This window comes from Bubalus kerabau, chromosome 1, assembly GCF_029407905.1.
Source record: "Bubalus kerabau isolate K-KA32 ecotype Philippines breed swamp buffalo chromosome 1, PCC_UOA_SB_1v2, whole genome shotgun sequence".
Lineage (NCBI taxonomy): Eukaryota > Metazoa > Chordata > Mammalia > Artiodactyla > Bovidae > Bubalus > Bubalus kerabau.
The window spans coordinates 183,350,131-183,375,021 of record NC_073624.1 but is presented as its reverse complement, the minus strand read 5'-3'; the positions used below and the strand labels follow the sequence as shown (position 1 = coordinate 183,375,021).

General features: G+C 46.6%; 1 protein-coding gene across 3 annotated transcripts in view; it reads left to right on the top strand.

Moving 5' to 3' along the window:
- DNMT1 (DNA methyltransferase 1) overlaps nucleotides 1–24,891 on the top strand; it is a 77,661-nt gene that overhangs the window by 16,865 nt on the left and 35,905 nt on the right. For 2 of the 3 annotated variants that reach the window (XM_055544288.1, XM_055544279.1), the window contains exon 1: nucleotides 17,295–17,481. In XM_055544288.1, the coding sequence (XP_055400263.1) occupies nucleotides 17,303–17,481 (179 nt within the window). In that variant the 5' untranslated portion in view covers nucleotides 17,295–17,302. Of the gene's footprint in view, nucleotides 1–6,537; nucleotides 6,619–17,294; nucleotides 17,482–24,891 lie in introns of those variants that run through there. The other variant, XM_055544295.1, reaches the window with a different exon arrangement.

Here is a 24,891-nt window from a genome sequence, read left to right as displayed (position 1 = left end):
TTTTCCCCCGTTAATTATTTATCTGGCTATGCCAGGTATTAATTGTGGCACGCAAGATCTATCTTTGTTGTGGCATGCAAGATTTGTAGTTGCAGCATGTGAACTCTTAGTTGTAGCATGTGGGATCTAGTTCCCCGACCAGGGATAGAACCCTGGGCCCCCTGCATTGGAAACATGGAGTCTTAGCCACTGGACCACCAGGGAACTCCACAGCAAGCACTTTCCAGGCAGGAAGACAGAATCCTCAGGAGGCAGGAGTTACTGATAAACTCCTTTTATGGAGATGAGGATTCAGAGAATTTAAATGAGCAGCTTAGGGTCACACAGCTGGTTGGGACAGTGTCTGGCTGGATTTTTTTTTTTTTTTAAGTAATCATAAATGTTCCTGTCTGGATTTGAACTCAGACGGGCTGACTCCAAATCCTACCAGTTCCACCAGTGGGCCAGAGAAAGGATCCTCAATCCCCTCTTTGCCATGGAAGGAGTGGGGAGTGTGGGCAGCCAGGCCCCACCAGTACCCCACCACCACCACCCCCCATCCCCGATCCAGGAGATGCCCAGCTGGGATGCAGCTGAAAAGTGGCTCCGTAACTGGGCTCCGGGATAACACTCCCTTCTTTGTCCACAGGCACAGGGACCAGCGGCTCCTTTGAAAATAGATCTGGAGCTTTGATGGGGAACCCAGGCCCTCAAACCAAAGCTCTGCCCAGCAACACCTACACAAAGCTAGGGCAGCCAGTGGAAGAGAGGAGTGGAGCGGATGGTGGCCAGAGACTGAGACCCGCCCACGTGCGCGCACACACACACCCACACCCACCCACCCCCATCGGAATTCCCCTTCCTCTAGCAGTTCAGAGATAACCTCTGTTTGGAGGTTGGAAGGAGGTTGTTGGGATTGGGAGGAGGAAGAGGCACAGACCAGGCCAGAGTCAATAAATTTCCCCCAAACACCCACATGCTTCCTTCACCTCCTCCTTCTAGCCTCCGCTCAAATGCCACCTCCTCAGAGAAGCCTGCTCTGACCACCTTCTTCCTCTATCTAGTCCCTCATCTGCTTATCAGCTGGCAGAGTAATATAAATTGGTCTTATTCAGTCACTAGGTCATGCTGCAGTCTTTTGCGATCTCATGGATATTAGCCTGCCAGTCTTCTCCATACATGGGATTTTCCAGTCAAGGATACTGGAGTGGGTTGCTTTTCCTTCTGCAGGGGATTTTCCCAGCCCAGGGATCAAACCCACGTCTCCTGCATTGACAAGCAGATTTTTTACCACTGAACCACCAGGGAAATCCATTAGTAACTAAGAGAAACTGATTTCTCACTCATGTACAAGAATTTCAGAGAAAACTGAACTTGGTTAAGAAGGATCACTTACACTTCAGTCCAGGCTCCTATCTATCTATCTATGCATACATACATCTACCTAAATATTTCACTTTTCCTAAGGACAAGGCGTTCTCTTACAAAACCCAGTAGAATGGTCAAAATCAGCAAATCTACAAACCTTTATCAGATTTTACCAATTGTCCCATTGCCAACTTTGATAGCAGAAGAAAACCCCAGCTTGCTGTATTCACTTGTCTTTTTAGTTACCTTCAATCAGAACAGTTTCAGAAGCTTTGTCTTTTGTAACCCTGACATTTTGGAAAAATATATGTCAGTCATTTGGAAGCATGTCCTTCAGCGGAAGTTTGATATTTTCTCATGATTAGATTCAGGTTATGGATTTTTTTTTTTTTTTTGGCAGAAATACTAAAGAATTGATAGGTCTTTCTCAATTAGTTCCGTCAGTAAAAATGTTAACTGATCACTTGGAGATAGGGGCAAAGTTTCTCCATTTTAAAGTAACTATTTCCTCCTTTGAAGTTAAGTATCTTGTGGGGAGGTCCTTTGAGACTGCAAACAATTCTGTTACTCATCAAATTTACTCATTTAGCATCCATTCTTGTCTGAATAAATTAATACTCACTGGGTATTTTAAAGAAAATTCAGATGATATCACACCATTTCATTTGTAAGTACTCTCCTTTTTATCTTTTTTTTTTTTAAAGAGCAACACTTAAAAAAAAAACTTAACCACAGTATTGTGATCATACTCACATGTTTATCGGAAGTATCAGTCTGTTAAAATTCCCCCATGAGGTGTTTTTCAATTGAAGTATAGTTGAGTTACAATGTTGCATCAGTTTCAGATATCAGTTTTTTTTTTCTTTCTTTCTTAGATGTGTTTGAGTCAGAATCTAAAGGAGATCCTCACATGGCATTTTGTTAACCAATCTCTGAAATATTGCTTAGCAAGTTTGTCTAACCTGGTTAAACAATAGGTTTAAACCTGGTTAAACCTATTTAACCCTGTTTTATAAGATTTCCTTTCCCTCTTTGTTTGTTTGTTTGTTTTGGTAATTCATTCGCATAAGAAGTTAGGTTGGGATTTCCCTGGTGGTCCAGTTGTTGGGACTTGGGATTCCATACTTTCACTGCAAGTGGCATGAGTTTGATCCCTGATGAGAGATCTAAGACCGCATGCGCTTTGAGGTGGGGGCCAAAAAAAAAAGAACCAGGCTGTTTGCTCTGCAGTTTCCCCTAGTTTGGTATTGGCTGATGGCATCTCCTTATTATGTCATTTAACATTTGTCTTTGTCCCCAGTCAAATTCAAAAATGGAAAGAGATTCAATTCTTTCTAAGTGGTGCTGGAAACTCTCACCAGGGGGATATAAAGTCTGGCTGTCTTCGTTACTGAGGACTATCAAGGGTTCACATGCCATCAGCCTGATCCTACCTTTGTAAATTTTCCTTTGACTGTCCCCTACTGGTTTGATAATCTGTGGACTGTTGCTTAGACCTGTCACTTCATTAGCCATCTTCTTATTCTCACATTCTGGCTATCTTTTTCATTTGTCTACAAAGCAAATGTACTCCCCCAGATTCAGACATCTGAATCAGATGTACCACTTTCAGATGTACCACTTTTCCCTAAGTGTCTTGTCCGAGAATAGTGAAATTTGTATGAAAGGGAAATGAATTTGGGTAGATGTTACTCATTGTCGGTGGCATTTTGGGTGTTGGTTTTAAAAGTGCATACTCTACCTAAAGTGGAAAAAAAAAAAAAAAAAAGAAAAACCAGATCTGAACCTCAACTCCAACACTTGACAGCCCAAGTAGACTTTCAGCAAATCACCTGACAAGTCTTAGCTGGTTTCATTGTCTGTAAAATTGTAGTTCATAATCCTAACCTCGAATCCAAGATGGCCCTGCCATTTTGGAAAACAGTTTGGCAGTTTCTTAGAGAGGCAAACCTAAACTTACTATGGTCTTCCCTTGTGGCTCAGCTGGTAAAGAACCCGCCTGCAACGCTTGAGACCTGGGTTCGATCCCTGGGTTGGGAAGATCCCCCAGAGAAGGGAAAGGTTACCCAATCCAATATTCTGGCCTGGAGAATTCCATAGACTGTATAGTCCATGGGGTCACAAAAAGTTGGACACGACTGAGCGACTTTCACTTCCAAACTTACCATGCAGCCTAGAAATTTCACTCCAGGTATCTACCCAAGAGAAATGAACAGGTGTGTCCACAGAGACTTGTCTGTGTATACATATAGCAGCATTTTTCATAATAGTTCCAAAGTGGAAACAACTCAAATGTCCGTCAGCTGATGAATGGATCAACACGATGTGGTTCACCCATATGATAGAGTATAACTCAACAATAAAAAAGGAACAAAATACTGACATGATAATATAATGGCACCCAAAATAATTATGCTTAGTGAAAGAAGTCAGACACAAAATATCATAAATTATATGGTCCATTATGGGCTTCCCTGGGGGCTCAGTGGTAAAGAACTCTCCTGCAATGCAGGAGATGCAAGAGATTCAGGTTCAATTCCTGGGTCGGGAAGATCCCCTTGAGGAGAAGATAGCACCCACTCCAGTATTCTTGCTTGAAAACTCCCATGGACAGAGGAGCCTGATGGGCTACAGTCCATGGTGTCAGAAAGAGTCGGACAGGACTGAGCAACCAAACAACACAGCACATGGCCCATTATGTGAAATGTCCGTAAGAGGCAAATCTATGGAGACAAAAAGTAGCTTGGTGGTTTCGTGGGGTTGAAGGCAGGAATGGGGATTAATTGGAACCGGGCATGAAGATTCTTCTTGGAGTGATGGAAATATTCTAAAACTGGATTGTGATGTTAACTGCACGACTTGGCAAATTTACGAAGGAAACAGTGATTCCTATGCTTAAAATGGGTGAAAATTTTGTGGCCTATACATTTTACTTCAATAAGCTTATTCAAAAAGAATTCCAAAGTCTCAAATACATATTGAACCCTCTGTTTTATTCCTACCCTCAGTGATCTTAGGACTTCCCAGGCGGCGCAATGGTAAAGAATCCACCTGCCAATGCAGGAGACGCAGGAGACAGAGGTTTGATCCCTGGGTTTCGAAGATCCCCTGGAGTAGGAAATGGCAACCCACTCCAGTATTCTTGCCTGGAAAATTCCATGGATAGAGGAGCTAGGTGGGCTACCGTCCTTGAGGTCGTAAAAAGTTGGACACAACTGAGCACACATATACTCAGAGATCTTACATGCTAGTAGGGGAGACAGGCCCTAAATGCAAATATTAAATACAGTTTAGGAAGTTTCCTTTATGGAAAACAGTATGGAGGTTCCTCAAAGGATTAAAAATAGAACTATCATATGATCCAGCAATCTCACTTCTGGGTATATATCCAAGGGAAATGAAATCAGTATCTTGAAGAAATATCTGCTCCAACATGCTCACTGCAGTATTACTCAGAGTAGCCGAGATATGGAAACAACCTAAGCATTCATCAATGGATGAATGAATAAAGAAAACGTGATAAATGGCTTTCCTTGATGATCCAGTGGTTGGGAGTCCATGTTTCCACTGCAAGGGGCATGGGTTCAATCCCTGGACAGGGAAGTAAGATCCCACAGGCCACACAGTGTAGCCAAAAAGAAAGAAAGAAGGAAATGAAAAAAGAAAAGAAAACATCACACACACATATATACACAGGGAATATGATTCAGCCACAAAGGAAATCCTGCCATTTCCAACAACATGGATGAGCCTGTAGGACCTCATACTAAGTGAAATAAGCCGAACAGAGAAAGACAGATATTGTATGATTTCATTTACATGCAAAATCTAAAAAGCTCAAACTCGCAGTAGAGAGTAAGACGGTGGTTACTGAGAGCTGGAGGATAATGAGGAAATGTTGGTCAAAGGATTCAAACTTTAAGTTATTAGATGAGTAAATTCTGAGGATCTAATTAATGTACAGTGGTAATTATAGTTAATGATACTGTATCCTGTAGTTGGACAGTAGTGTTCTCAGCACACACACAAAAAATGGTAACGAGGGTAGTCCTTGGCAGGCCAGTGGATGAGACTCTGAGCTTCCGCTGCATGGGGTGTGGGTTGGCTCCCTGGTTGAGGAACTAAGATCCCACATGCTATGCAGTATAACCAAAAAGTAAATAAATAAGGTAACTAAATGAGGTAATGAATGCATTAATAGCCTGATTGTGGTAATCATTTCATAAAGGATACATATATCATTGCATTGTACACCTTAAATATAGGCAATTTTTATTTGTCAATTATGCTTTAATAAAACTGGGGAAATGCTTCTTAAGGACTTCCCAGGTGGTGCTAGTGGTAAAGAACCTGCCTGCCAATGCAAGAGATGCAGGTTCAATCCCTGGCTTGGGAAGATCTCCTGGCAGAGGGTGTGGAAACCCACCCCAGTATTCTTGCCTGGAGAATCCCAGGGACAGAGCAGCCTGGCAGGCTACAGTCCATAGGGTCAAAAAGAGTCAGACATGACTGAAGCGACTCAGCACACACACATACCTGCAGTTCTTCTTAAACTTCTCAAGTAGGGAGGATGTGAAAAAAGTACAGTTACCTGGGCCCTACCAGGGCCTGCAGGATCTAACTCCAGGGCCCAGGTCTTGGCATTTTCATGCTGGAACCCTCCTAATGTGACCCATTCATGACTTACAGTTTCAAAATGCTGATTTGGGGCTGGCACCAAGATATTGCCCAGAGGAAATACGGCCAGGACAAGACCATTGCTTTGTCACTTCCATGGAGCTAAATTGGCCCTTCTCATCCAGGGTGATTCCACACCCCCACGGGACCTTTGGCTATGTCTGAGACATTTTTGGTTGACCCACCTGGGGATGGAGCTGCTGCTGGCATTTAGTGGGTAGAGCTCAGTGATGTCGTTAGTCATACTGCAATGCACAGGACAGTCTCCCATGATAAAGGCTTATTCGGCTCCAACTGTCAGTGGTACCTAGGTGGAGGAGGGGTGCCTGCCCCTCCAGCTCCTTCTACCTGGTCAGCCCGGTTCACCTGGGAGAGTGGGGGAATGCCTCACTTTGCCAGGCATTTGTAATAACTTGGTGATTGCCTTTGGAGAGGCAGTTGTGGCTAATTAGTGGTCATTTCCAGGAAGGAGGGCCTTCGTGTGATTTAATGGCCAGGGCAGGCTCCATTCTCATCCCTGCTCAGTGTGGTGAGGATGATTTTCTTTGCAGCTCAGGGGCAGATGTGGTGTGTTTTCACTTCATGCGCCAGAAGGTGAGTGATGCCCAGAGGTCCGAGCGCTGTTTTTCTTTAGGGACTGGTGGCTACAAATGAGAGATGACCATGGGATCCAGAGAAGCTGAGGAGTGCTGAGGTGGGCTGAGAGAGGCAAGATGGGACCCTATATGTCTTGGAAGGAAGAAAGGATGGAGGCCCAAGCTTTAAGTGGGTGACAGAACTGGAAAGACATACCCTGGATCAAAGCACTCATTCTAGGAGTGGAATTACTTAGGTCAGAGGGCAGGAATATGCTTAGCCTTAGCAGATATCACCAAATCATTTTCCAAAGTGACTGTTCTCTTTGGGCTCTCCCAGCAACACAGGAGAGTTCTGATCTTGCTAAAACTGAAAAGCTTTTATTTTTCCATTTTAGCCACCCTAGCATGCCTGGGTGTATGTGGGAGCTGATGTCACACTGAGGTTTCATTTTGCATTTTCCTGATGACTAATGAAACTGAGTAGCTTCCCATTCTGGCTGTTTGGATATCCTCTTTTGTGAAGTGCCTGTTCAACTCTTTTGTTTACTTAAGAAGACAAGCAATCTCTTCATTACTGAAGTCTGTATTTTAGACACAAGTCCTTGATTAACAGACATATGTCTGTGGCTTTGTCTTTTAGTTTGGCTTAGTGGTAAAGAATCTGCTGGCCAAGCAGAAGATGTGGGTTCCATCCCTGGGTTGGGAAGATCCCTTGGAGAAGGAAATGACAACCCACTCCAGTATTCTTCCCTGTGAAGTTCCATGGACAGAGGACCCTGGTGGGCTATAGCCCATGGGGTCACAAAAGCATCGGACATGATTTAGCAACTGCTGTTGCTGCTGCTAAGTCGCTTCAGTCATGTCCGACTCTGTGCGACCCCATAGACAGCAGCCCACTAGGCTCCCCCGTCCCTGAGATTCTCCAGGCAAGAACACTAGAGTGGGTTGCCATTTCCTTCTCCAATGCATGAAAGTGAAAAGTGAAAGTGAAGTCGTTCAGTCGTGTCCGACTCTTAGCGACCCCATGGACTGCAGCCTACCAGGCTCCTCCGTCCATGGGATTTTCCAGGCAAGAGTACTGGAGTGGGGTGCCATTGCCTTCTCCGACTTAGCAACTAAACAACCACAGTTTGATGAACAAAGTCATCTTAATACAGACTAGCATATTTTCCTTTATGATTAAAATTATTTGTGTCATGTTAAAGAAATACTTGTCTACTCCAAAGTCACAAAGATGTTCTGTGTCTATCTTGACACTGCTTTCCCATTTGGGTTTCCCTGGAGGCTCAGATGGTAAAGAATCTACCGCAATGTGGGAGACCCAGATTTAATCCCTGGGTCTGGAACATCCCTTGGAAAAGGGAATGGCAACCCACTCTAGTATTCTTGCCTGGAGATTTCCATGGACAGAGGAGCCTGGCAGGCTATAGTCCATGGGGTCAAAAAGAGTCAGACACAACTGAGCAATGAACACTTTAGATCTGCAAGACATCTGGAACTGAGTTTTGTATATGGTGTGAGGTAGGGATCAAAGTTCACTTTCTTCCATAGGGTCATCCAGTGATTCCAGCATCATTCACTAAAAAGACCATTCTTTCACCGATGCTCTGCCAGCTGTTTTTGTTTGACATAAATAATATAGCCACATGGTCCAGCATTCCAAAAGGGCCAAAAGATTCAGAAAAAATTCCTCTGCCAGTAGCTTCCACTCTGCTAATTAACATCCCTTATCTCCAGAGATAGCATCCCTTATCTCAAGAAACTTATCCATATCTTATTTCTTTCCCAAGATTTTACATGTAAACCAGTAAATATACATAATTCCTTCCTTCCTTCCTTTTTACATAAACAGTAGCACACTAAGGGTTCTGTCCTCCATGTCTTCTTTTTTTTTTTTTCTCTCCACTTACAGATAAGAAAACAGTCTTTAGGATAGTATGTAGAAAAATATCCTTTTTTTTTTTGTTAATGTGGAGTTTGTCACTGTATGAACGGAAGCCATTGTTTTAAACTAATCCCCACTGGTGGGGATTAGATTCTTCCCAGTATATTGCTACAGACAAGGCTTAGTGGGGGGCTGCGTCCACTTTTCTCTCTCTCTCTCTTTTTTTCTTTTTTGCTGAACCTCAAGGTTTTTGAGATCATAGTTCCCTGATTAGAGCTCAAACCTGGAACACTGGCACTGAGAGGGCCAAGTCCTAACAACTGGCTGCCAGCAAATTCCCCACTTCTCATTTTGCATATGTTTGTGAGTACATTTTAGGAGAAATTCCTGAAAGTAGAATAGCTGAATAAAAGGGTGTCTGCCTTTGTTCCGATGAATATTTGCAGACTGAGCATTTAATATAGAGGAAGAGCCATCGTGCCCTTACTCATGCAGGGCTCCTTGAGTCTTTGTTCTGTGCCAACTACATCTTGGGCACTTTGTTAGATGATGGCAAAAAGTTATCACCCCAAAATGTGTGATCCCCAGCTGAGGCATAGGCTGTGAAAGAAAGAGCCTATCAACTTGAAGGCCTGTGGTGGGTGTTGACACGATGTGAGTTCTGCCTAGTGTTCTAATCTAGAAAGATGGTACTGATGAATCTATTTGCAGGGCAGAAATGGAGGCACAGGACTTCCCTGGTGGCTCAGACAGTAAAGCGTCTGCCTACAATGCGGGAGACCTGGTTTCAATCCCTGGGTGGGGAAGACCCCCTGGAGAAGGCGATGGCACCCCACTCCAGTATTCTTGCCTGAAAAATCCCATGGACAGAAGAGCCTGGTAGGCTACAGTCCATGGGTTCGCAAACAGTCGGACACGACTGAGTGACTTCATTTTCACTAATGGAGACACAGACATAAAGAACAGACTTGTGGACACAGTGTGGGAAAGGAGAGCGGGGGGTTCATTGAGAGAGTAGCATTAAGACATATATGTTACCATATGGAAAACTAGATAGCCAGTGGGAATTTGCTGTACGTCTCAGGGAGCTCAAATACTGTGACAACCTAGATGGTTGGGATGGTGTGGGAGGTGGGAGGGAGGTTCAAGAGGAAAGATACATATATATACCTATGACTAATTCATGTTGATGTATGGAGAAACTAATACAATACTGCAAAACAATTATCCTCCAATATAAATTTATTTTTTAAAAAGCCTATTGGGACTTCCCTGGTGGCCCAGTGATTAAGACTTTGCCTTTCAATGCAAGGAGGTGCAGGTTTGATCCCTGGTTGGGGAACTAAGATCCCACATGACTTGTGGCCATAAAACCAAAACATAAAACAGAAGCAGTATTGTAACAAATTCAAAGAAGACTTAAGAAAAGAAATGAAACTTAAAAAAAAAAAAAGCCTATCAAGACAGCTGATAGTGTTGGGGGAGGTCAGGAAAGGCTCCTTGAAGGAAGTGATGGGTGAGTCAAAATAGAAAGAATGACTAACAGCAAGTTCTGAAACCTTACAATTTTTTTTTTATGGCTGGATAACAAAAAAGCCCTCAGTCTAGTGGCTTAGAACACTACTAGCCATGTATTATCACTCAATGGTTTCAATAGGCTGGGGATCAGAAAGCAGCAAAGTGAATGGTTCCAGCTTGAGGTGTCTCAGAGAATACAGTCAGATATTGGCTGGTGTTACAATCATCTGAAGGCTTGACTGGGGCTGGAGGAACTACTTTCAAAGTGGCTTACTCACCTGGCTGACAAACTGGTTCCTCTTCCCGTGGCCTCCCCACAAAGCTGCATGAGCATCCTCATGACATGATGGCTGGCTTCCCCCAAGAGAACAAGGTGGCTTTTGTGGTCTAGACTCAGAAGTCCTTTTTATACTGTTCATGGAGTTCTCACATATAGTCAAAGCTATGTTCCTTTCAGTAGTCACGTACGGATGTGAGAGTTGGACCACACCAAAGGCTGAGAGCTGAAGAAGTGATGCTTTCGAACTATGGTGCTAGAGAAGACTCTTGACAGTTCCTTGGACTACAAGGAGATAAAACCAGTCAATCCTAAAGGAAATCAATCCTGAATACTCAGTGGAAGGACTGATGCTGAAGCTGAAGCTCCAATACTTTGGCCACCTGATGTGAAGAGCCGACTCATTGGAAAAGACCCTGATGCTGGGAAAGATTAAGGGCAAAAGGAGAAAAGGGCAGCAGAGGATGAGATGGTTGGAAAGCATTACTGACTCAATGGACATGAACTTGGGCAAACTCTGAGAGATAGTGAAGGACAGGGAGGCCTGGTGTGCTGCAGTCCATGGGGCCACAAAGAGTCGGACATGACTGAGTGACTAAACAACAACAACAGCTCAGAAGTCCTGGACCTTCACTTCCACCATGCTCTCTTGGCTGTAGAGACTGGCCCCAGTTCTTCTTGGAGAGGATTTCAGAAGGGCGTGAGTACTGAGAGGCAAGGAATGTTGGAGGGCCCTGTAGGAGGTGGGCTTCTTCAGTTCTTAGACAGGAAGGAGTGGGGAGCCTCTAGGATGTAGCTCAGTTGGGTGAACCAAGGGATGAGTAGCAAAAGTTGAAGTGGTTGGAGCTAGGCCTGGAGGGGTTGGATTTATCCTAAGAGCCCTGAGAAGCCATTCAGGTGTCTTCAGTAGGGTAGAGAGGAAGTGATAAGATCAGATCTAGATTTTTCAAAAATAATTTTATTTATTTTTGGCACTGCGGGGTCTTCATTACTGTGTGGGCTTTTCTCTTGTGGCGCCTGGGGGGGCTTCTCTAGTTGGGGTGCACGGAGTTCGCATTGCGGTGGCTTCTCTTGTTGTGGAGTATGAACTCTAGGACATGAAAGTTTCAGTAATTCTGGTTCATGGGTGCAATAGTTGTGGTTCCTGGGCTCTAGAGCACAGGCTCAGTAGTTGTGGCACATGGGCTTAGTTGCTCCTTGGCATGTGAGATCTTCCCGGACCAGGGATCGAACCCATGTCTCCTGCATTGGCAGGCAGGTTCCTCACCGCTAAGCTACCAGGGAAGCCCCTCAGATCTAGAAACTTCACATTTCCTTGTGGAAAGTAGGTGGTTGAAGGGCTGAAGGGCAGCCCAGGAAGGAGACTAGGAAGGTGTCCAGGAGAGCGGGGAGGAATGACTTGAGTTGGGGTACTGGCCCTGGAGGGGCAAATCAGCTGACTCAAGGGCTGTTTGAAGGAAAACCTGGCCAGGCTTGGTGGCAAGTCTAAACAGAAAGCCCTCAGCCTGCTCAAAGGCCCTGCAGAGGAGCAGACGGGTCTGCCCAGCACTATTCACCATTGGTTTCCCAAGATCCAATTTCCAGTCACTTAAGCCTAGAGAGTTTGCAAGGCTCTGTCCTGGTGGTCTTCCTGCTGGGCCACCTGCCTGGGGCTGGGAGTGGCAAAGTGTCCGTGTGCAAGCCTTGAGTGCTGCTCCCGGGGCCTTTGCTGGGCTGGCATCAAGTAAGAGCTCAGTGGCCGTGACCAATTTCCCAGCAGGAGGCATGACTCAGCTTCGGCCTTCTGACTGACCATGGCTCAGGACATGTAGCCATCCCTTCACCAGCCCTGTGCTCTGGGCTGCTGAGACCTCAGTTGGGCTGGCCCCCAGGACTCTCCTGGCCTCTGGAGTGTGGCCCTTCAGCTGGAGGCAAGAATGTGGCCCAGGAACTGGGGAGGTGGGACAAATCTTTTTTTTAAATTTTTTTGGTTACACTGTGTCTTTGTACACGTGGGCTTTCTCGAGTGTGGAGAGTGGGGACTGCTCTTCATCATAGTGTGCGGGCTTCTCATTGTGGTGGCTTCTCTTGCTGCACAGCACGGGCTCTAGGCTCATGGGCTTCAGTAGTGAGCACACGGGCTCAGTAGTTGTGGCACATGGGCTTGGTTGCTCTGAGGCATGTGGAATCTTCCTGGAGCAGGGACTGAACCCACGTCCCCTGCATTGGCAGGCGGATTCCTATCCACTGCTGGGGAAAAATCTTCTGCATGGCAGGAGTCTGGTGACCCAGCCAGTCACTCTGGAAGCCATGTGTAGCCCTTTCCCCTGACCTTGGCCAACATTTCACTGGTCAGGTGAGTCGAGCGAAGCAGCTTCAGGGACTGTAGACAGAACCTGGGTTTGCAACTGATCTGATTTGGACTACAGTTTCTGAGTTTGTGAAATGGAAATCATAGTGTTGTGGCGGGGGGCAGGGGAGAAAACCACTCTATACCTACCAACATTTGCATCAGGTACCTCCCACGTGGTAGCCCCCATGTCCTATGTATTCAAAGGATATTTGGATTCCAACTGAGTGAGCCCTTGGAGAGTCAGCTGTGAATGAGGCAGACCACCAAATCCTTGCCCTCTGGAGATCAGTCTTTTCTTACAAAAAAATTGATTCAATTTCTTTGGGGCTGTTCTGGGTCTTCATTGCTGCATGTCGGCCTTCTCTAGCTGCAGCAAGCCAGGAGTACTCTCTAGTTGCAGTGCTCAGGCTTCTCGTTGCAGTGGATTCTCTTGTAGAGCATGTGCTCTAGGGCATGTAGCCTTCAGTAGTTGTGGTGCACTGGCTTAGTTTTCCCACAGCACTGGAATCTTCCCAGACCAGGGATCAAAATGGTGTCCCCTGCATTGGCAGGTGGATTCTTAACCACTGGACCACAAGGGAAGTCCTGGAGCTCATGATTTTTGCAGGGGTTGGCTTGCTAAGGCCCATGGACTAAATCTGGCCCAGCAAGTTTTTGGAAATTAAGGTTTTTTTTTAATGTAAATAAAGTTTTATTGGAATACAGGCATAACTATTCATTTGTGTATTGTCTATGGCTATTTCTATGCTAGAAAGGCAGCGTTGAGTTGACTGAACATATGGCCTGCAGAACCTAAAATACAATCTGATTCTTCATAGTAAAGTTGTCAACCTTTGCTCTACTCTAGTGGAACAGGAAGACTACGACAGACAGAAAAGAGTCAGTGACAGTGCTAAGCACCACGAAGCCACAGGAAGATAAAACAGAGAGGCGGGGGTGAGGGGCTGTTTCCAGATGAGTGGACAGGTCGGGGGATCCTGTGGGTAGCAGCAACCTTTGAGCTGTAGATCTTCCAGAAGAGTAGCCTGGGCAGCATTGACATTGAAAGCAAAGGCCCTGGGGCACTGGCACTTGAGAGCTTGAAAGACTGAAAGTGGGTCAGCGAAGCTGGGGCTCATTGAGGGGGTGGAAATGAGTTGCATCATGGCAGGATCTTGTGGTAGTGGTGCTTTATTCATAAAGTCGTGTCTGACTCTTGTGACCCCGTGGACTCTAGCCCGCCAGGCTCCTCTGTCCATGGGATTTCCCAGGCAAGAATACTGGAGTGGGTTGCCATTTCCTTTTCCAGGGCCTTGTAAAGGTAGTTAAATGCTTACATTTTATTTCAAGGGCAGTAGAAAGTTCTGTAAGATTCTAGTGGGAAAGAAAAGGGCATTAAAAGTGTTTGAAAATGCCCTCTGGATGCAGTGGGCTGAGAGATTGGGGAAGGGGCTGCTATTATAGAACAAGTGAGAGATGATGGCAGTCTGGGTTACACAGAAAGTCCTGTGTGTATTTCAGAGGAAGAAGCAACAAATTGCTCACCTCCAGCAGGTGAGGGGAGGAGAGGAATTAAGAGATGGTGCCTGGCTGGTTGCTTTTGAGCAACATGAACAGATCAGCTGGGCTGAAGGTGCAGCTTTGATACCAACTTGCTGGGTGAAAGTTAAAGTGTTAGTTGCTCAGTTGTGTCCAGCTCTTTGCAACCCATGGACTGCAGCCCACCAGGTTCCTCTGTCCATGGGATTTCCAGGCAAGAATATTGTATTGGGTTGCCATTTCCTTCTCCAGAGGATCTTCCCAACCCAGGGATTGAACCCCGTTCTCTTGCCTTGCAGGCAGATTCTTTACAATCTGAGCCACCAGGAACCTCGGCCAGTCTTTGTCTCTGAACCCTTGTCCCATATGTGTAATTGGTCAAATTATCCCTTGGCAAAGGGATTACAAACAGAATCTACCTGAGAGGGAGGTTCCAATAAGTGCAGCTGCTCTCGAGGCCCTTGAACAGCAAGTCTGCTCATCTATCTCTTTCCCCTCCCTACCCCATCCCATGAGCGCCCCCTTTCCTAAGCTGGGTTAGGGACCCAGATGCTGGCTTTTGACAGGTCTACACATTTAGGCTTTGGAGTTAAAGACACCTGGATTGATTGTTCTTCCTGCGTTCTGAGCCTGTGATCTTGGATAAGCCAGCCTCCTTTGTGACAAATCTCCTAGGCCATGGGAAATGGGGGAGCGAAGGGGTCTTGAAACCTCCCTTTATGGTGGTTAAGGACTGAGTGTGTGTTAATCACTCAGTTGTGTCTGACTCGTTGAGACCCATGGACTGTAGTCCACCAGGCTTCTCTGTCCATGGGATTCTCCAGGCAAGAATACTGGAATGGGTAGCCATTCCCTTCTCCAGGGGATCGAACCCAGGTCTCCTGCATTACAGGTGGATTCTTTACCATCTGAGCCACCAGGGAAGCCTGTAAAGGGCTAAATAACTCCTAAAGATCCTGGTACAGTAAGTATGGAAGTGCTGATTAACTATTCAATTAATAGTATTAGTTTTATTCCTAATATTTCAGTTCTCCTGGATCCTGCCCTGAAGTGGGTAACCCATGGCGACCAGAGGGTCTGAGGTCCACTTCTGGAAGCTCTCCGCCAGTTGCTGGGGGAACTTAGTTTATGTGCATGTTTACAAATATGTTCACTTGTAAATTGCATAACACAAAAATGTAAATGTATACTGTAACCTGGAACTCCACTCTGATGCTTACGTTGCGGCAGATAAAGTACTTTAAAAAAAAATGTAGTCCTATCCTATTGATGATTTATTTATTTATTGGGATAAAAAACCATAGCATTTATCATCTTAATTGTTTTTAAGTATACAGTACATTACTAACTATATGCACATTGTTCTGCAGCAGATCTCAAACTTTCATCTTATGAAACTGAAACTCTATTCCTATTGAACAACTTTCCTTTTCCTCTTCCTCCCAGCCCCTGGCAACCACCATTGTTCTTTCTTTATGAGATGACTAAATCAGATACCTCTAAGTGGAATCACACAGTGTGTCTTTTTGTGACTAGTTTATTTCACTTAGCATAATGACCTCAAGTTTCACCCAGGCTGTTGTAAAAGGGCAGGATTGCTTTTTTCTTTTTAAGGCTGAATTATCCATTTAATACATCCATAATGTATATGCCACATTTTCTTTATCCATTCATCTATCCTGTCCTTTGGGTTGCCTCCACCTCTTGGCTATTGTGAATACTGCTACTAAGAAGATGGGTGTGCAAATATCTCTGAGATCGTATTTCCTGTTCTTTTGAATATTTATCTAGAAATGGGGTTGCTGTTCATATAATTCTTTTTTTTATATTATTATTATTTTTTTTTTTACTTTACAATATTGTATTGGTTTTGCCATACATCAACATGCATCCGCCACGGGTGTACACGTGTTCCCCATCCTGAACCCCCTCCCACTTCCCTCCCCATACCATCCCTCTGGGTCATCCCAGTGCACCTGTATAATTCTATTTTAATTTTTTGAGGAGCCTCCACACTTTTCTATAGCAACATAAGTATTCTAAATCCCCACTGACAGTGCAAGGGGGTTCTAATTTCCATGTTCTCACCAATACTTTTTGTTTTGATACTGGCCATCCTAAAGCATGTGAGGTGATCTCATTGTGGTTTTCATTTGCATTTCCCAGACTGGTCATATTGAACCTCTTTTCATATACTTTTTGTCCATCTGTATCTACTTTATGAAACTTTCTATTCAAGTCCCCTGTTTTCTAATTGTCTTCGAGTTGTAGGAATTCTTTATATATTCTAGATAAGCCCTTATCAGATACATGGGTTGCCTACATTTTTCTCTCATTCTATTGGTTGCTTTTTCACTTTGATTCCTTTGCTGTTCATGAGTTCACTTTAATTTTCATGAGTTCACTTTAACATAGTCCCATTTTCTATCTTAGTTTTTGTGTCCTGTGGTTTTGGTCATTTTCAAGCCCAATGTTGTGAAGCTACCCCCTCCCCCACCACACACACTTTCTTTTAGAAGTGCCACAGTTTTAGGTTTAGGTCTTTAATCCATCTTTTGAGTTAACTTTTATATGTAGTGTAAGGCAAGGGTCCAATTTTATCCTTTCGCAGGTAGATATTCGCATTCTGGGTATCTTTGGCGTGTAGATATATGGTTTCTCAGCACCATGTATTGAAGAGACTATCCTTGCCCGAGTTCTGATGCTTCTTTAAGTACACAGGCTGTGGAAGTGGTCCAGGTCTCCCTACACTGTGAGATCCTTCGTGCGTCCTCAACACTTTCTAGAGTGAGTTCTGTTAGCTCCTTTTCACAGATGAGGAAACTGAGGCTGGGTCCAAGTGACCTGCCCAAGGTAGTTATAGTGAGCAAATATAGTGTAGGTGGGATTGGAAATGAGTACTTGAACTTTAGAGCCCACAGGGTATAGTGCCCTGGGGATGTTCCTCGTTCTATGCCTAGCATGCGGGTAAAGAATGAATGAATGAATGTCTCAGGCAAGGCTCGCAGCAAATGGAGGAGCTTGGACAAATCCACTGCTCCGCGCAGGGGTGCGCTCCTCCGTCGCGCATGCGCGACCCCTGTGCGGAGCCCGTTCCACTGCCTCCGCCCACTCAGGGTACAGCCTCTCTCTGTGTGGTACGGCCCGACTTCCCCCACGCCTGGGCCGGGATGGTACGCGCCGCCTCCGCTCGCGGCCCCTCCCCGTCGGTTTCCGCGCGAAAAGCCAGGGTTGCCTGTGCTGCTGCCGCCTCTGCTGCACCTTCCAAGATGCCTGCCCGTACCGCCCCGGCGCGGGTGCCTGCGCTGGCCTCCCGGGCCTTCTCACTGCCTGACGACGTCCGCAGGCGGTAGGTGTCGCGGGGAACCGGGAACCTGGGTGGGTGGCACCGCGGTGGGGGTGGGGGTCATTTCCCCTCGGGGTAGCCCGTGGCCGCCGCTGACAGACGGGCGCGCATGCGTGGGCTGGCGCGGCGCGCGGCGGCAGTTGGCGCGGGCAGGGTGGCACTTCCGGTCGCGCGCGCCCCTGGCCGTTTGGCGCCAAAATGGGCCAATCCCACCCCCCCAGTTCCCTGGTGACTGGAAACTTGGGGTCTCTTCTGACCTCAAAGTAGAGCAAGCTTTGGGTTTTCCTTGGAGAGCCCCTTCCCGGAGCAGCCTCGGGCCCAGCTCCTGCCGCCAGCCTGGTCGCGCAGGAAGTGGGCAGCCTGCGGCCTCGGGATACCCCTCGGCCCGGGCACTTCGGCCTCCACTTCCGGTGCCCGGTCCACTCGAGGGGGTTGGGCTGGCCTGGTCCCCGAGGGTATTTGGGGGGATTCTCTCGGCGTCCCACGCCAAGCATCCCGATGGCAGCCTCCAGAGACAGATGCCGCCGCCGGTCGGGGCCCTGGCGCGGCCGGCTCAGGTTTGCGAGCCCTGTCTTCCTTGGGGGGCTCCCTCCATCACCTCATATGGCTAGGGTAGTAGCATTCTGGAAGGACCCCTTATCCTTCAGTGAGGGCTAGGGCTGGGCAGCGTGAAAACTGAGTGGTTTCTCAGTAAATCTGAGCCGTGGGCATCAAGGAAGCCTTGCTAGGGAGAACTGGCTGGTTTCCTTATGTATGTGTGCGTATGTATGTGCATGCATGGGGAGGGGAGTGAGGGGGGCAGCAGCTAATATTGGGGGTGCAGCTACAGCTACTTTGTGCACATGGATCTTCAGGCAAGCCCAGTGTGCACCCTAGGCTTCTTGCTGGTGAAGGGCATCAGTTTCACTCTTGGAAACCTGCAAACCTCACTTACAACAATGTGGGAACCAGCCCTGAATGCTTCCAACCAGATTTGTGAACCTGATTTTGCCATTTCCCTATTTCCCTTTGCTTGTTTCCTATAGTTGTGCCAGACCAGTTCTGATTTGGGCTTTTGAAAGGTGGAGAGTAGGTGATAGCAGGTATTTGGATCTTCCTCCCAGGTGTCAGACCACTTCTTAGCCACAGTTAGAGGGTGATGTGCCTTACTAAAGAATCCCTATACATCTCCCCCAAGATAAAACATGACTTGAAGTGGAAATGGATTTATGAAAGTGCCTCACTTCATTTTAGACCCAGGACGGGGATTTTGGGCTCAGCCTTCTTTACCTTGATGGTGAGAGTGCTACCTCCACTGAGCCATCCATGACCTTGGGCAAGTTTCATAAACAAGTCGCGTCTGTGGACTTGGACAGTTAACATGGGCTTTAAACTGGTATTGGATTAAATGAGAATATGCCTGGCACATAAAGGCCCCCATGTCAGCATTCTTGACTAATCTAACTTGCTTTTTTTCAGTTCTGCTAATTCTATAGAACACTTTACATGATCTCACTTAATCTTCAACTGTTCTCAAGAGTGGTTGCCCTAGGAATTAACTGTAAGGAAGCAAAGATTTCTGCTAAAATCTGCTTCTTGGCAAAACCTTTCCCTTCTGTGAGGGCTTTTATTGGGCCAGAGCAAGTGTTCTGTTTGGCTGAATTTGAATGTTCTTAGGTGAGTGTTACAATCCATCAATCCATCATTCACCCTAGGTTCCATATTACCTTGAACTAGAATTGCCTACTGTTAGGTATAGAGTCTGGTTTTAGGGGTTTTTTTTTTTTCGTTTTGGGTTATTTTTTGACTACACCTCATGGCATGTGGGATCCATCCTTGACCAGGGATCAAACCCATGCCCCCTGCGTTGGGAACATGGAATCTTAACCCCTGGACCACCAGGGAAGCCCAGTGTAGGCTTAGGTTTCTGCCTCAGATCATTGACATTGTCACCTTATGTGACCCTCTCAACAGCTTTTCTTAAATTTTGAATTTTAGCATCTAAAATACAGGTGTAAACATGGCATTCAATATTCCCTTTAAAATGTTCCCTTATACCACCTTGTAAATGGAGATATAACTTTTTGATTCATGAAAATTAGGTACCTCATGTTATGGATTATACTAAATCTAGTAGAATAGGAACAAAATTTAGGCCTAGTCCTCACTGAGGAATTCTTGTCACTTATGCTAACTTGTGTTTATATGGCAGCTTCTTTTAAGACTCATACCATTACATTACCTGTATGATGATACTAGAAAATGTTCTTAATGTTTAGGTATTTGTACATTTACTTACGGCTGCACCGGGTCTTGGTTGCTGTGCGTGGGCTTTCCCTAGTTGCAGCAAGCAGGGGCTACTCTTTGTTGTAGTGTGCAAGCTCCTCATTGTGGCTTTTCTTTCGAAGCACAGGCCCTAGGCGCGCGGGCTTCAGTATTTGCAGCACTCAGGCTCTACGTTGTAGCACAGGTTCAGTGGTTGTGGCGCACGGGCTTAGTTGCCCTGCAGCCTGTAGAATCTTCCCAGACCAAGGATGGAGCCTGTGTCCCTGCATTGGCAGGCAGATTCTTATCCACTGCGCCACCAGGCAAGTCCAGTGTTGGAGTTTTTAAAGTGTAACTAAGTGTAAAAACTAAGTTCAGGGCTTCCCAGGTGGTGCTCGTGACATAAGAGACGCGGATTCAATCCCTGGGTTGGGACGGTCCCCTGGAGAAGGAAATGGCAACCCACTCCAGTGTTCCTGCCTGGAGAATCCCATGGACAGAGAACCCTGGCGGGCTACAGTCCATGGGATCATAAAGAGTCGGACACGACTGAAGCAACTTAGCATGCACATGTCCTAAGTCTTCTAAAAATCAGGCCTTTCAGGACAAGCCACATTTTTCCACTTGATTTTTCTTACTCTCTAAGCCACCATCTTTTGTATAGAAAAAGCAGTAGTCTTCCCACTTGTCTTTCTGTTGCCATTTGGTCTTTTTTCTCTAAGTTTGAAACTTATCCTCTTAGGATATAAGTTGGAGCGGGAGGTTTTCCTGCCCCATACGCATGTGATGACTTGAAGTCCAGGACTGCCATCCACTTGCCTGACTCATCCTGTGCCCTTCTTTTTCTTACAAGCCATTCAGGTTATCCTTTAGGTCTTTAGGGCCTGAGACCATGCAGAGCCACCAGTGTGAGGCTGGGCTGCACCTGACTCCTTCCCCATGGTGGCTACTGTCCATTCATTCCCTAGACTGCTCAGAAAGACAGTCCCCTTTCCCTGCGATGAGAAGGGGTTAAATTCTGTCAGTATACCCCTCATGCTGCCTCTGCAGTCTGGAGTTGATGGTCACTTGTCATCCAAGCATGTTTGCCTCATTGGTTGCATCTGCAGCTTAGAATCCAGTAGACTCGGATTCCTGCTTGCTAGACTTTCACCTTCAGTGAAGCCTGAATTGACATACTAATACTAGACACCTCTTCACACAAATCTGACTCAGCCTTTGTAATTATGACAGCTTTCCTATCTGCTAACCACTCTGATTAGATTAGAGTGGATCTTCAAGTTCTTAACCAGTCTGTGGCTCCTGAGTAGGTACAGAAGGCATAACTGACTTCTCTAGTTCTCCCCTGAAGTAGGATTCTAGACGTGCAGACTCCTGGGGTTCAAAGCCCAGCCTGCCACTTGCCAGCTATATGACCAAGTAGCCTAACCTCCTGATGCTTTATCTCTAAAATGGGACAGAGGTGCCCACCACACCAGGGCCCTGTGAAGACTGAGCTGAAAGAGGTAAACGTGGCAGAGCAGCACCTGCACAGAAATCTGCTTCCCTGCTTATCACGTGGCAGCTGTATGTTTCACTTCCATTATGGAGGGGGGGAGGAACATACCTTATTAATGAATTACCAACTTGCAAACCTGATCCTAAGGCAGATACTAATATAGCAGCCCATGCCTGCTTATCATTCCAACTTTCCTATTTGCCTGGCTTCTTGTATACTCATCTGGACCTGTTCTTTTTGCTGCCACCTTAGCTTAGCTTTTGTGCCAGGTGTCCAGCCATTCCTCAGTTAAGATGGTTTTCTCTCCTTAATTCTTTGTATTCTTGACTTTGCTGATGCTGTTTACTACCTGGGAGCTTCTGTCCTGATCTCCCCCATATTTCTTTTCAATTCTTGGACCCTTATTTTCCTCCAGTCTTAGGGTTTCTGCCTTCGGCAGTTGAACAGTACCAGCCAGAGATGCCTCTTTGGAGAGCCAGTTCTAATTTCTAGCTGTTAAATAGCCACGTAGATTCACTGGACTGTCTTTCACTCCTAAAATTCATGGTCTGCTCCCTTCTTCCCTACCAAAAAGTTCTGCCTTTCTGGTATACTGTATTAGTTTTTAACTGCTGTCATAACAAACTACTGCAGTCTTAGTAGCTTAAATAAAACATATTTGTTATCCTCTGATTCTGTAGGTCAGAAATGTGGTATGGGTCTCACTGGATTAAAATCAAAGCATCAGCAGGCTACCTTCCTTCCTGGAGGCCCTAGGGCAGAATCCGTTTCTTACTCTCTCAGGTTGTCAGCAGAATTCAGTTCCTTGTGGTTGTAGGACTGAGGTTCCTCTTCTTTTGCTGGCTATAGGGTGAAAGCTGTTCCCAGCGCCTGGAGGCTACATCATCTGTTGGCTCGTGGCCCCTTTCCTTCATCTTTTAAGCCCTCAAAGCCAGTTCTCACGTCACATCTTTTTGACCATTCTGTAGTCACATCACTTGAAATGCAGCTGGGAACTTTATCTGCTCCTAGGATTTAAATGATTTGATAAGGCCCACCTGAGTCATCCAGAATACCCTCTCCATCTCAAGGGCTGTACCCTTAATCACATCTGCGAAGTCCCTTTTGCCATGTAAGGTAACATATTCACAGGTTCTGGGGAATTGGGGGAGAGGGTCTGTTATCCTTCCCTCCACAAATACTGTCTCCGGTACTACCCACCATGCAGCCAGTTACGGAAGGCACAATTAACAGAGCTTTGTAACTTCTCCAGGATGTTCTCAGCTCCTGCTGTGAAACCATGTTACAGATCAGCGTTTCTGATTTAGGATGTCAAGAGTTAGCCACTCAGTCATGTCTGACTCTGTGATCCCATGCACTGTAACCCATCAGGCTCTATCGATTGGATTTTCCAAGCAACAGTTCTGGAGTGGCTAGTCATTCCCTCCTCCAGAGGATCTTCCTGACCAGGGATCGAACCTAGGTCTCTTGCATTGGCAGGCAGATTCTTTACCATCCAGCCACCAGGGAAGCCCAATTTAGGATGTTAGAGTGATTTAACACCTTATCTCTTTTAAACTAATACATATTGTATATTTCTGCCATCTTGACTTTGTTTTTCCCCCACTAAAACATGACTGATTGTTGGGTTTTATCTCCCCCATGACTCTTCCAGGGGTTTGTTAACTGTGGAGAAAATCTGTGATTTTTTAGCTTGACATTGTTGACCTCCTTGAGACAGGTACCCAGCTCCTCTCAGGATTTGCTTTCTTCCCCTGTGTTGGCCTGACTCATGTGAGTTTCTTGCCCTGCTATGGCAGCTCCTCTGCCCAGTTCCCACTGAGCTCTCAGCTTCTCTGTGTCCCTCCTTCCTGTTGCCATTTATATGCTTTTTCTTCAGAAGCCTCAGACTTAAACTCTGTTGGCCTTCACAGTGGTCGACGTATATCTTTTTTGCCTTTCAAGGACTGCTCTGATGGAAGCAGCTAGGAATGAGTCATGGGATCTTGGACCAGAAGGGAGCTAAGGTTTTATATGTATATATATGTAATGTTGCTGTCTTCTGTGACTACTCTACTTGGTCCTTCATATCTGCTTCTCATCCTCCTGGCTGTGAACCTAGATGGGAGGTAGTGTCGCCAGATTTACTGGGATGGGGATAAACTCTCCAGTGAAAGCCTGGGCATCAGGCTTCACAGGGTGAGACTTTTGAGATACCCCCAAGGTCTGTTTCTCCCTGCCAAGCTAAATATCCCACTTCAATAGGAAAGATTTAAAAAATTCCGACCCGCAGATCTGTCTCCTGCCCAGATGTAGGCGTTGTCAGCGTTGGGCAAAGGGCCCCTTGATGGGCTTCCATCTGAGCGTTGTCCTTGACGCCCGAGGTGACCCAGTTGAGGTGGGAGCTGTGTCCTGCCAGGGTTTTGTGAGCACGGTGACTGAAGGTGGGTGGCTGTGGTGCTCCGGCAGCAGTGTGTGCGCCTCTGGCTCTGAGCAACCTGATCTGCAGTCGTCCTCAACTAAGGCTCTCCCAGGACCTGAGTTGCTTTGCGGATAGAATGACTTTTGCCTGGAAGGGACTCCACATGCTTCTGGAAAGCCTGACTCTGAATCTTGAGTCCAAATTACACAACGCATGTGATACACAGCATATTAACCACTCTGTTGGTAGGCTGCTATCTTTTTTTTTTTGGCTGTGCTCCGTGGCATTGTGGGTTCTCAGTTCCCTGGCCAGGGATCAAACCCATGCCTCCTGCAGTGGAAGCGTGATTGTCTTAGCCGCTGGCCCACCAGGAAGCCCCTGCTCAGTCTCTTCTATAGCCAGACCTCTGCTGAGCATCCAGCGCCAGCCAGGAGGCCCCTGCCTGGCAGTGCCTACATCTCAGCACTCAGCTCGTTGCCTGAAACAGGGTCTGGCGCAGAGGAAGCACCCACAGATGATGTTTGCAGCTAGAAGCAGGATCCTCACCCACTCGGAGTAGCCACTGTCTGTCACTAGTCCAGCAGAGCCCGTCACTCACATTCCTGTCTGTGCTGCTTACATCTGCCCTCCCTCTTTGAAGGTCGGTTTGGGAGAGCTCTATTCCTGCCCTTTAGGTTGGTGGTAACCGAGTACCTTGCCTGGGTGCCCAAAGGGAGGACCCACGCTTGGTGGAGGCCCAGTCCTTCCCTGCCCAGGGCATCCCCCCTCTGCTGACGGACGCTGGCTTAGCTGGTTGGACCTGTTCTCACCCCTCTGCCCACAGGAACACTGCCCAAGCCAGGAACAACAGCCTCTCCATTTCCTCTGTGTCTTTTGCTTCTTGTTCCTTTATTCTCTTTGCTCCCTTCCCCCGAAAAGAGGCAAGACATTCATCTTCAGTAATCAAGTCAGACCATGATTTTTCCAGCGAAGCTCCTGACAGCTCTGCACGCCTGAACGACTAGGCACAAACGCTCACAAGGACGGGCTCTTGGGCGAGGCGCCAGCCAGCTTCTCTGACTTCCTCTCTCTTCCTTGTGTGTGGGGCACCCTGTGCTGCCCCAGGCGACCCCGACTTCCATTTCCTACTCATCAGAGTGCCGCCACTCCCACTCTACCCATGCTGGCCTTTGGGGGTGTTAGCTGATTGTTCCCGCACCCTCTGGTTGCCCTGGTTCACTCTTTCTAACCCCTGTATGCCCTTCTATGGACTCTTGGTCTGGTCCAACTG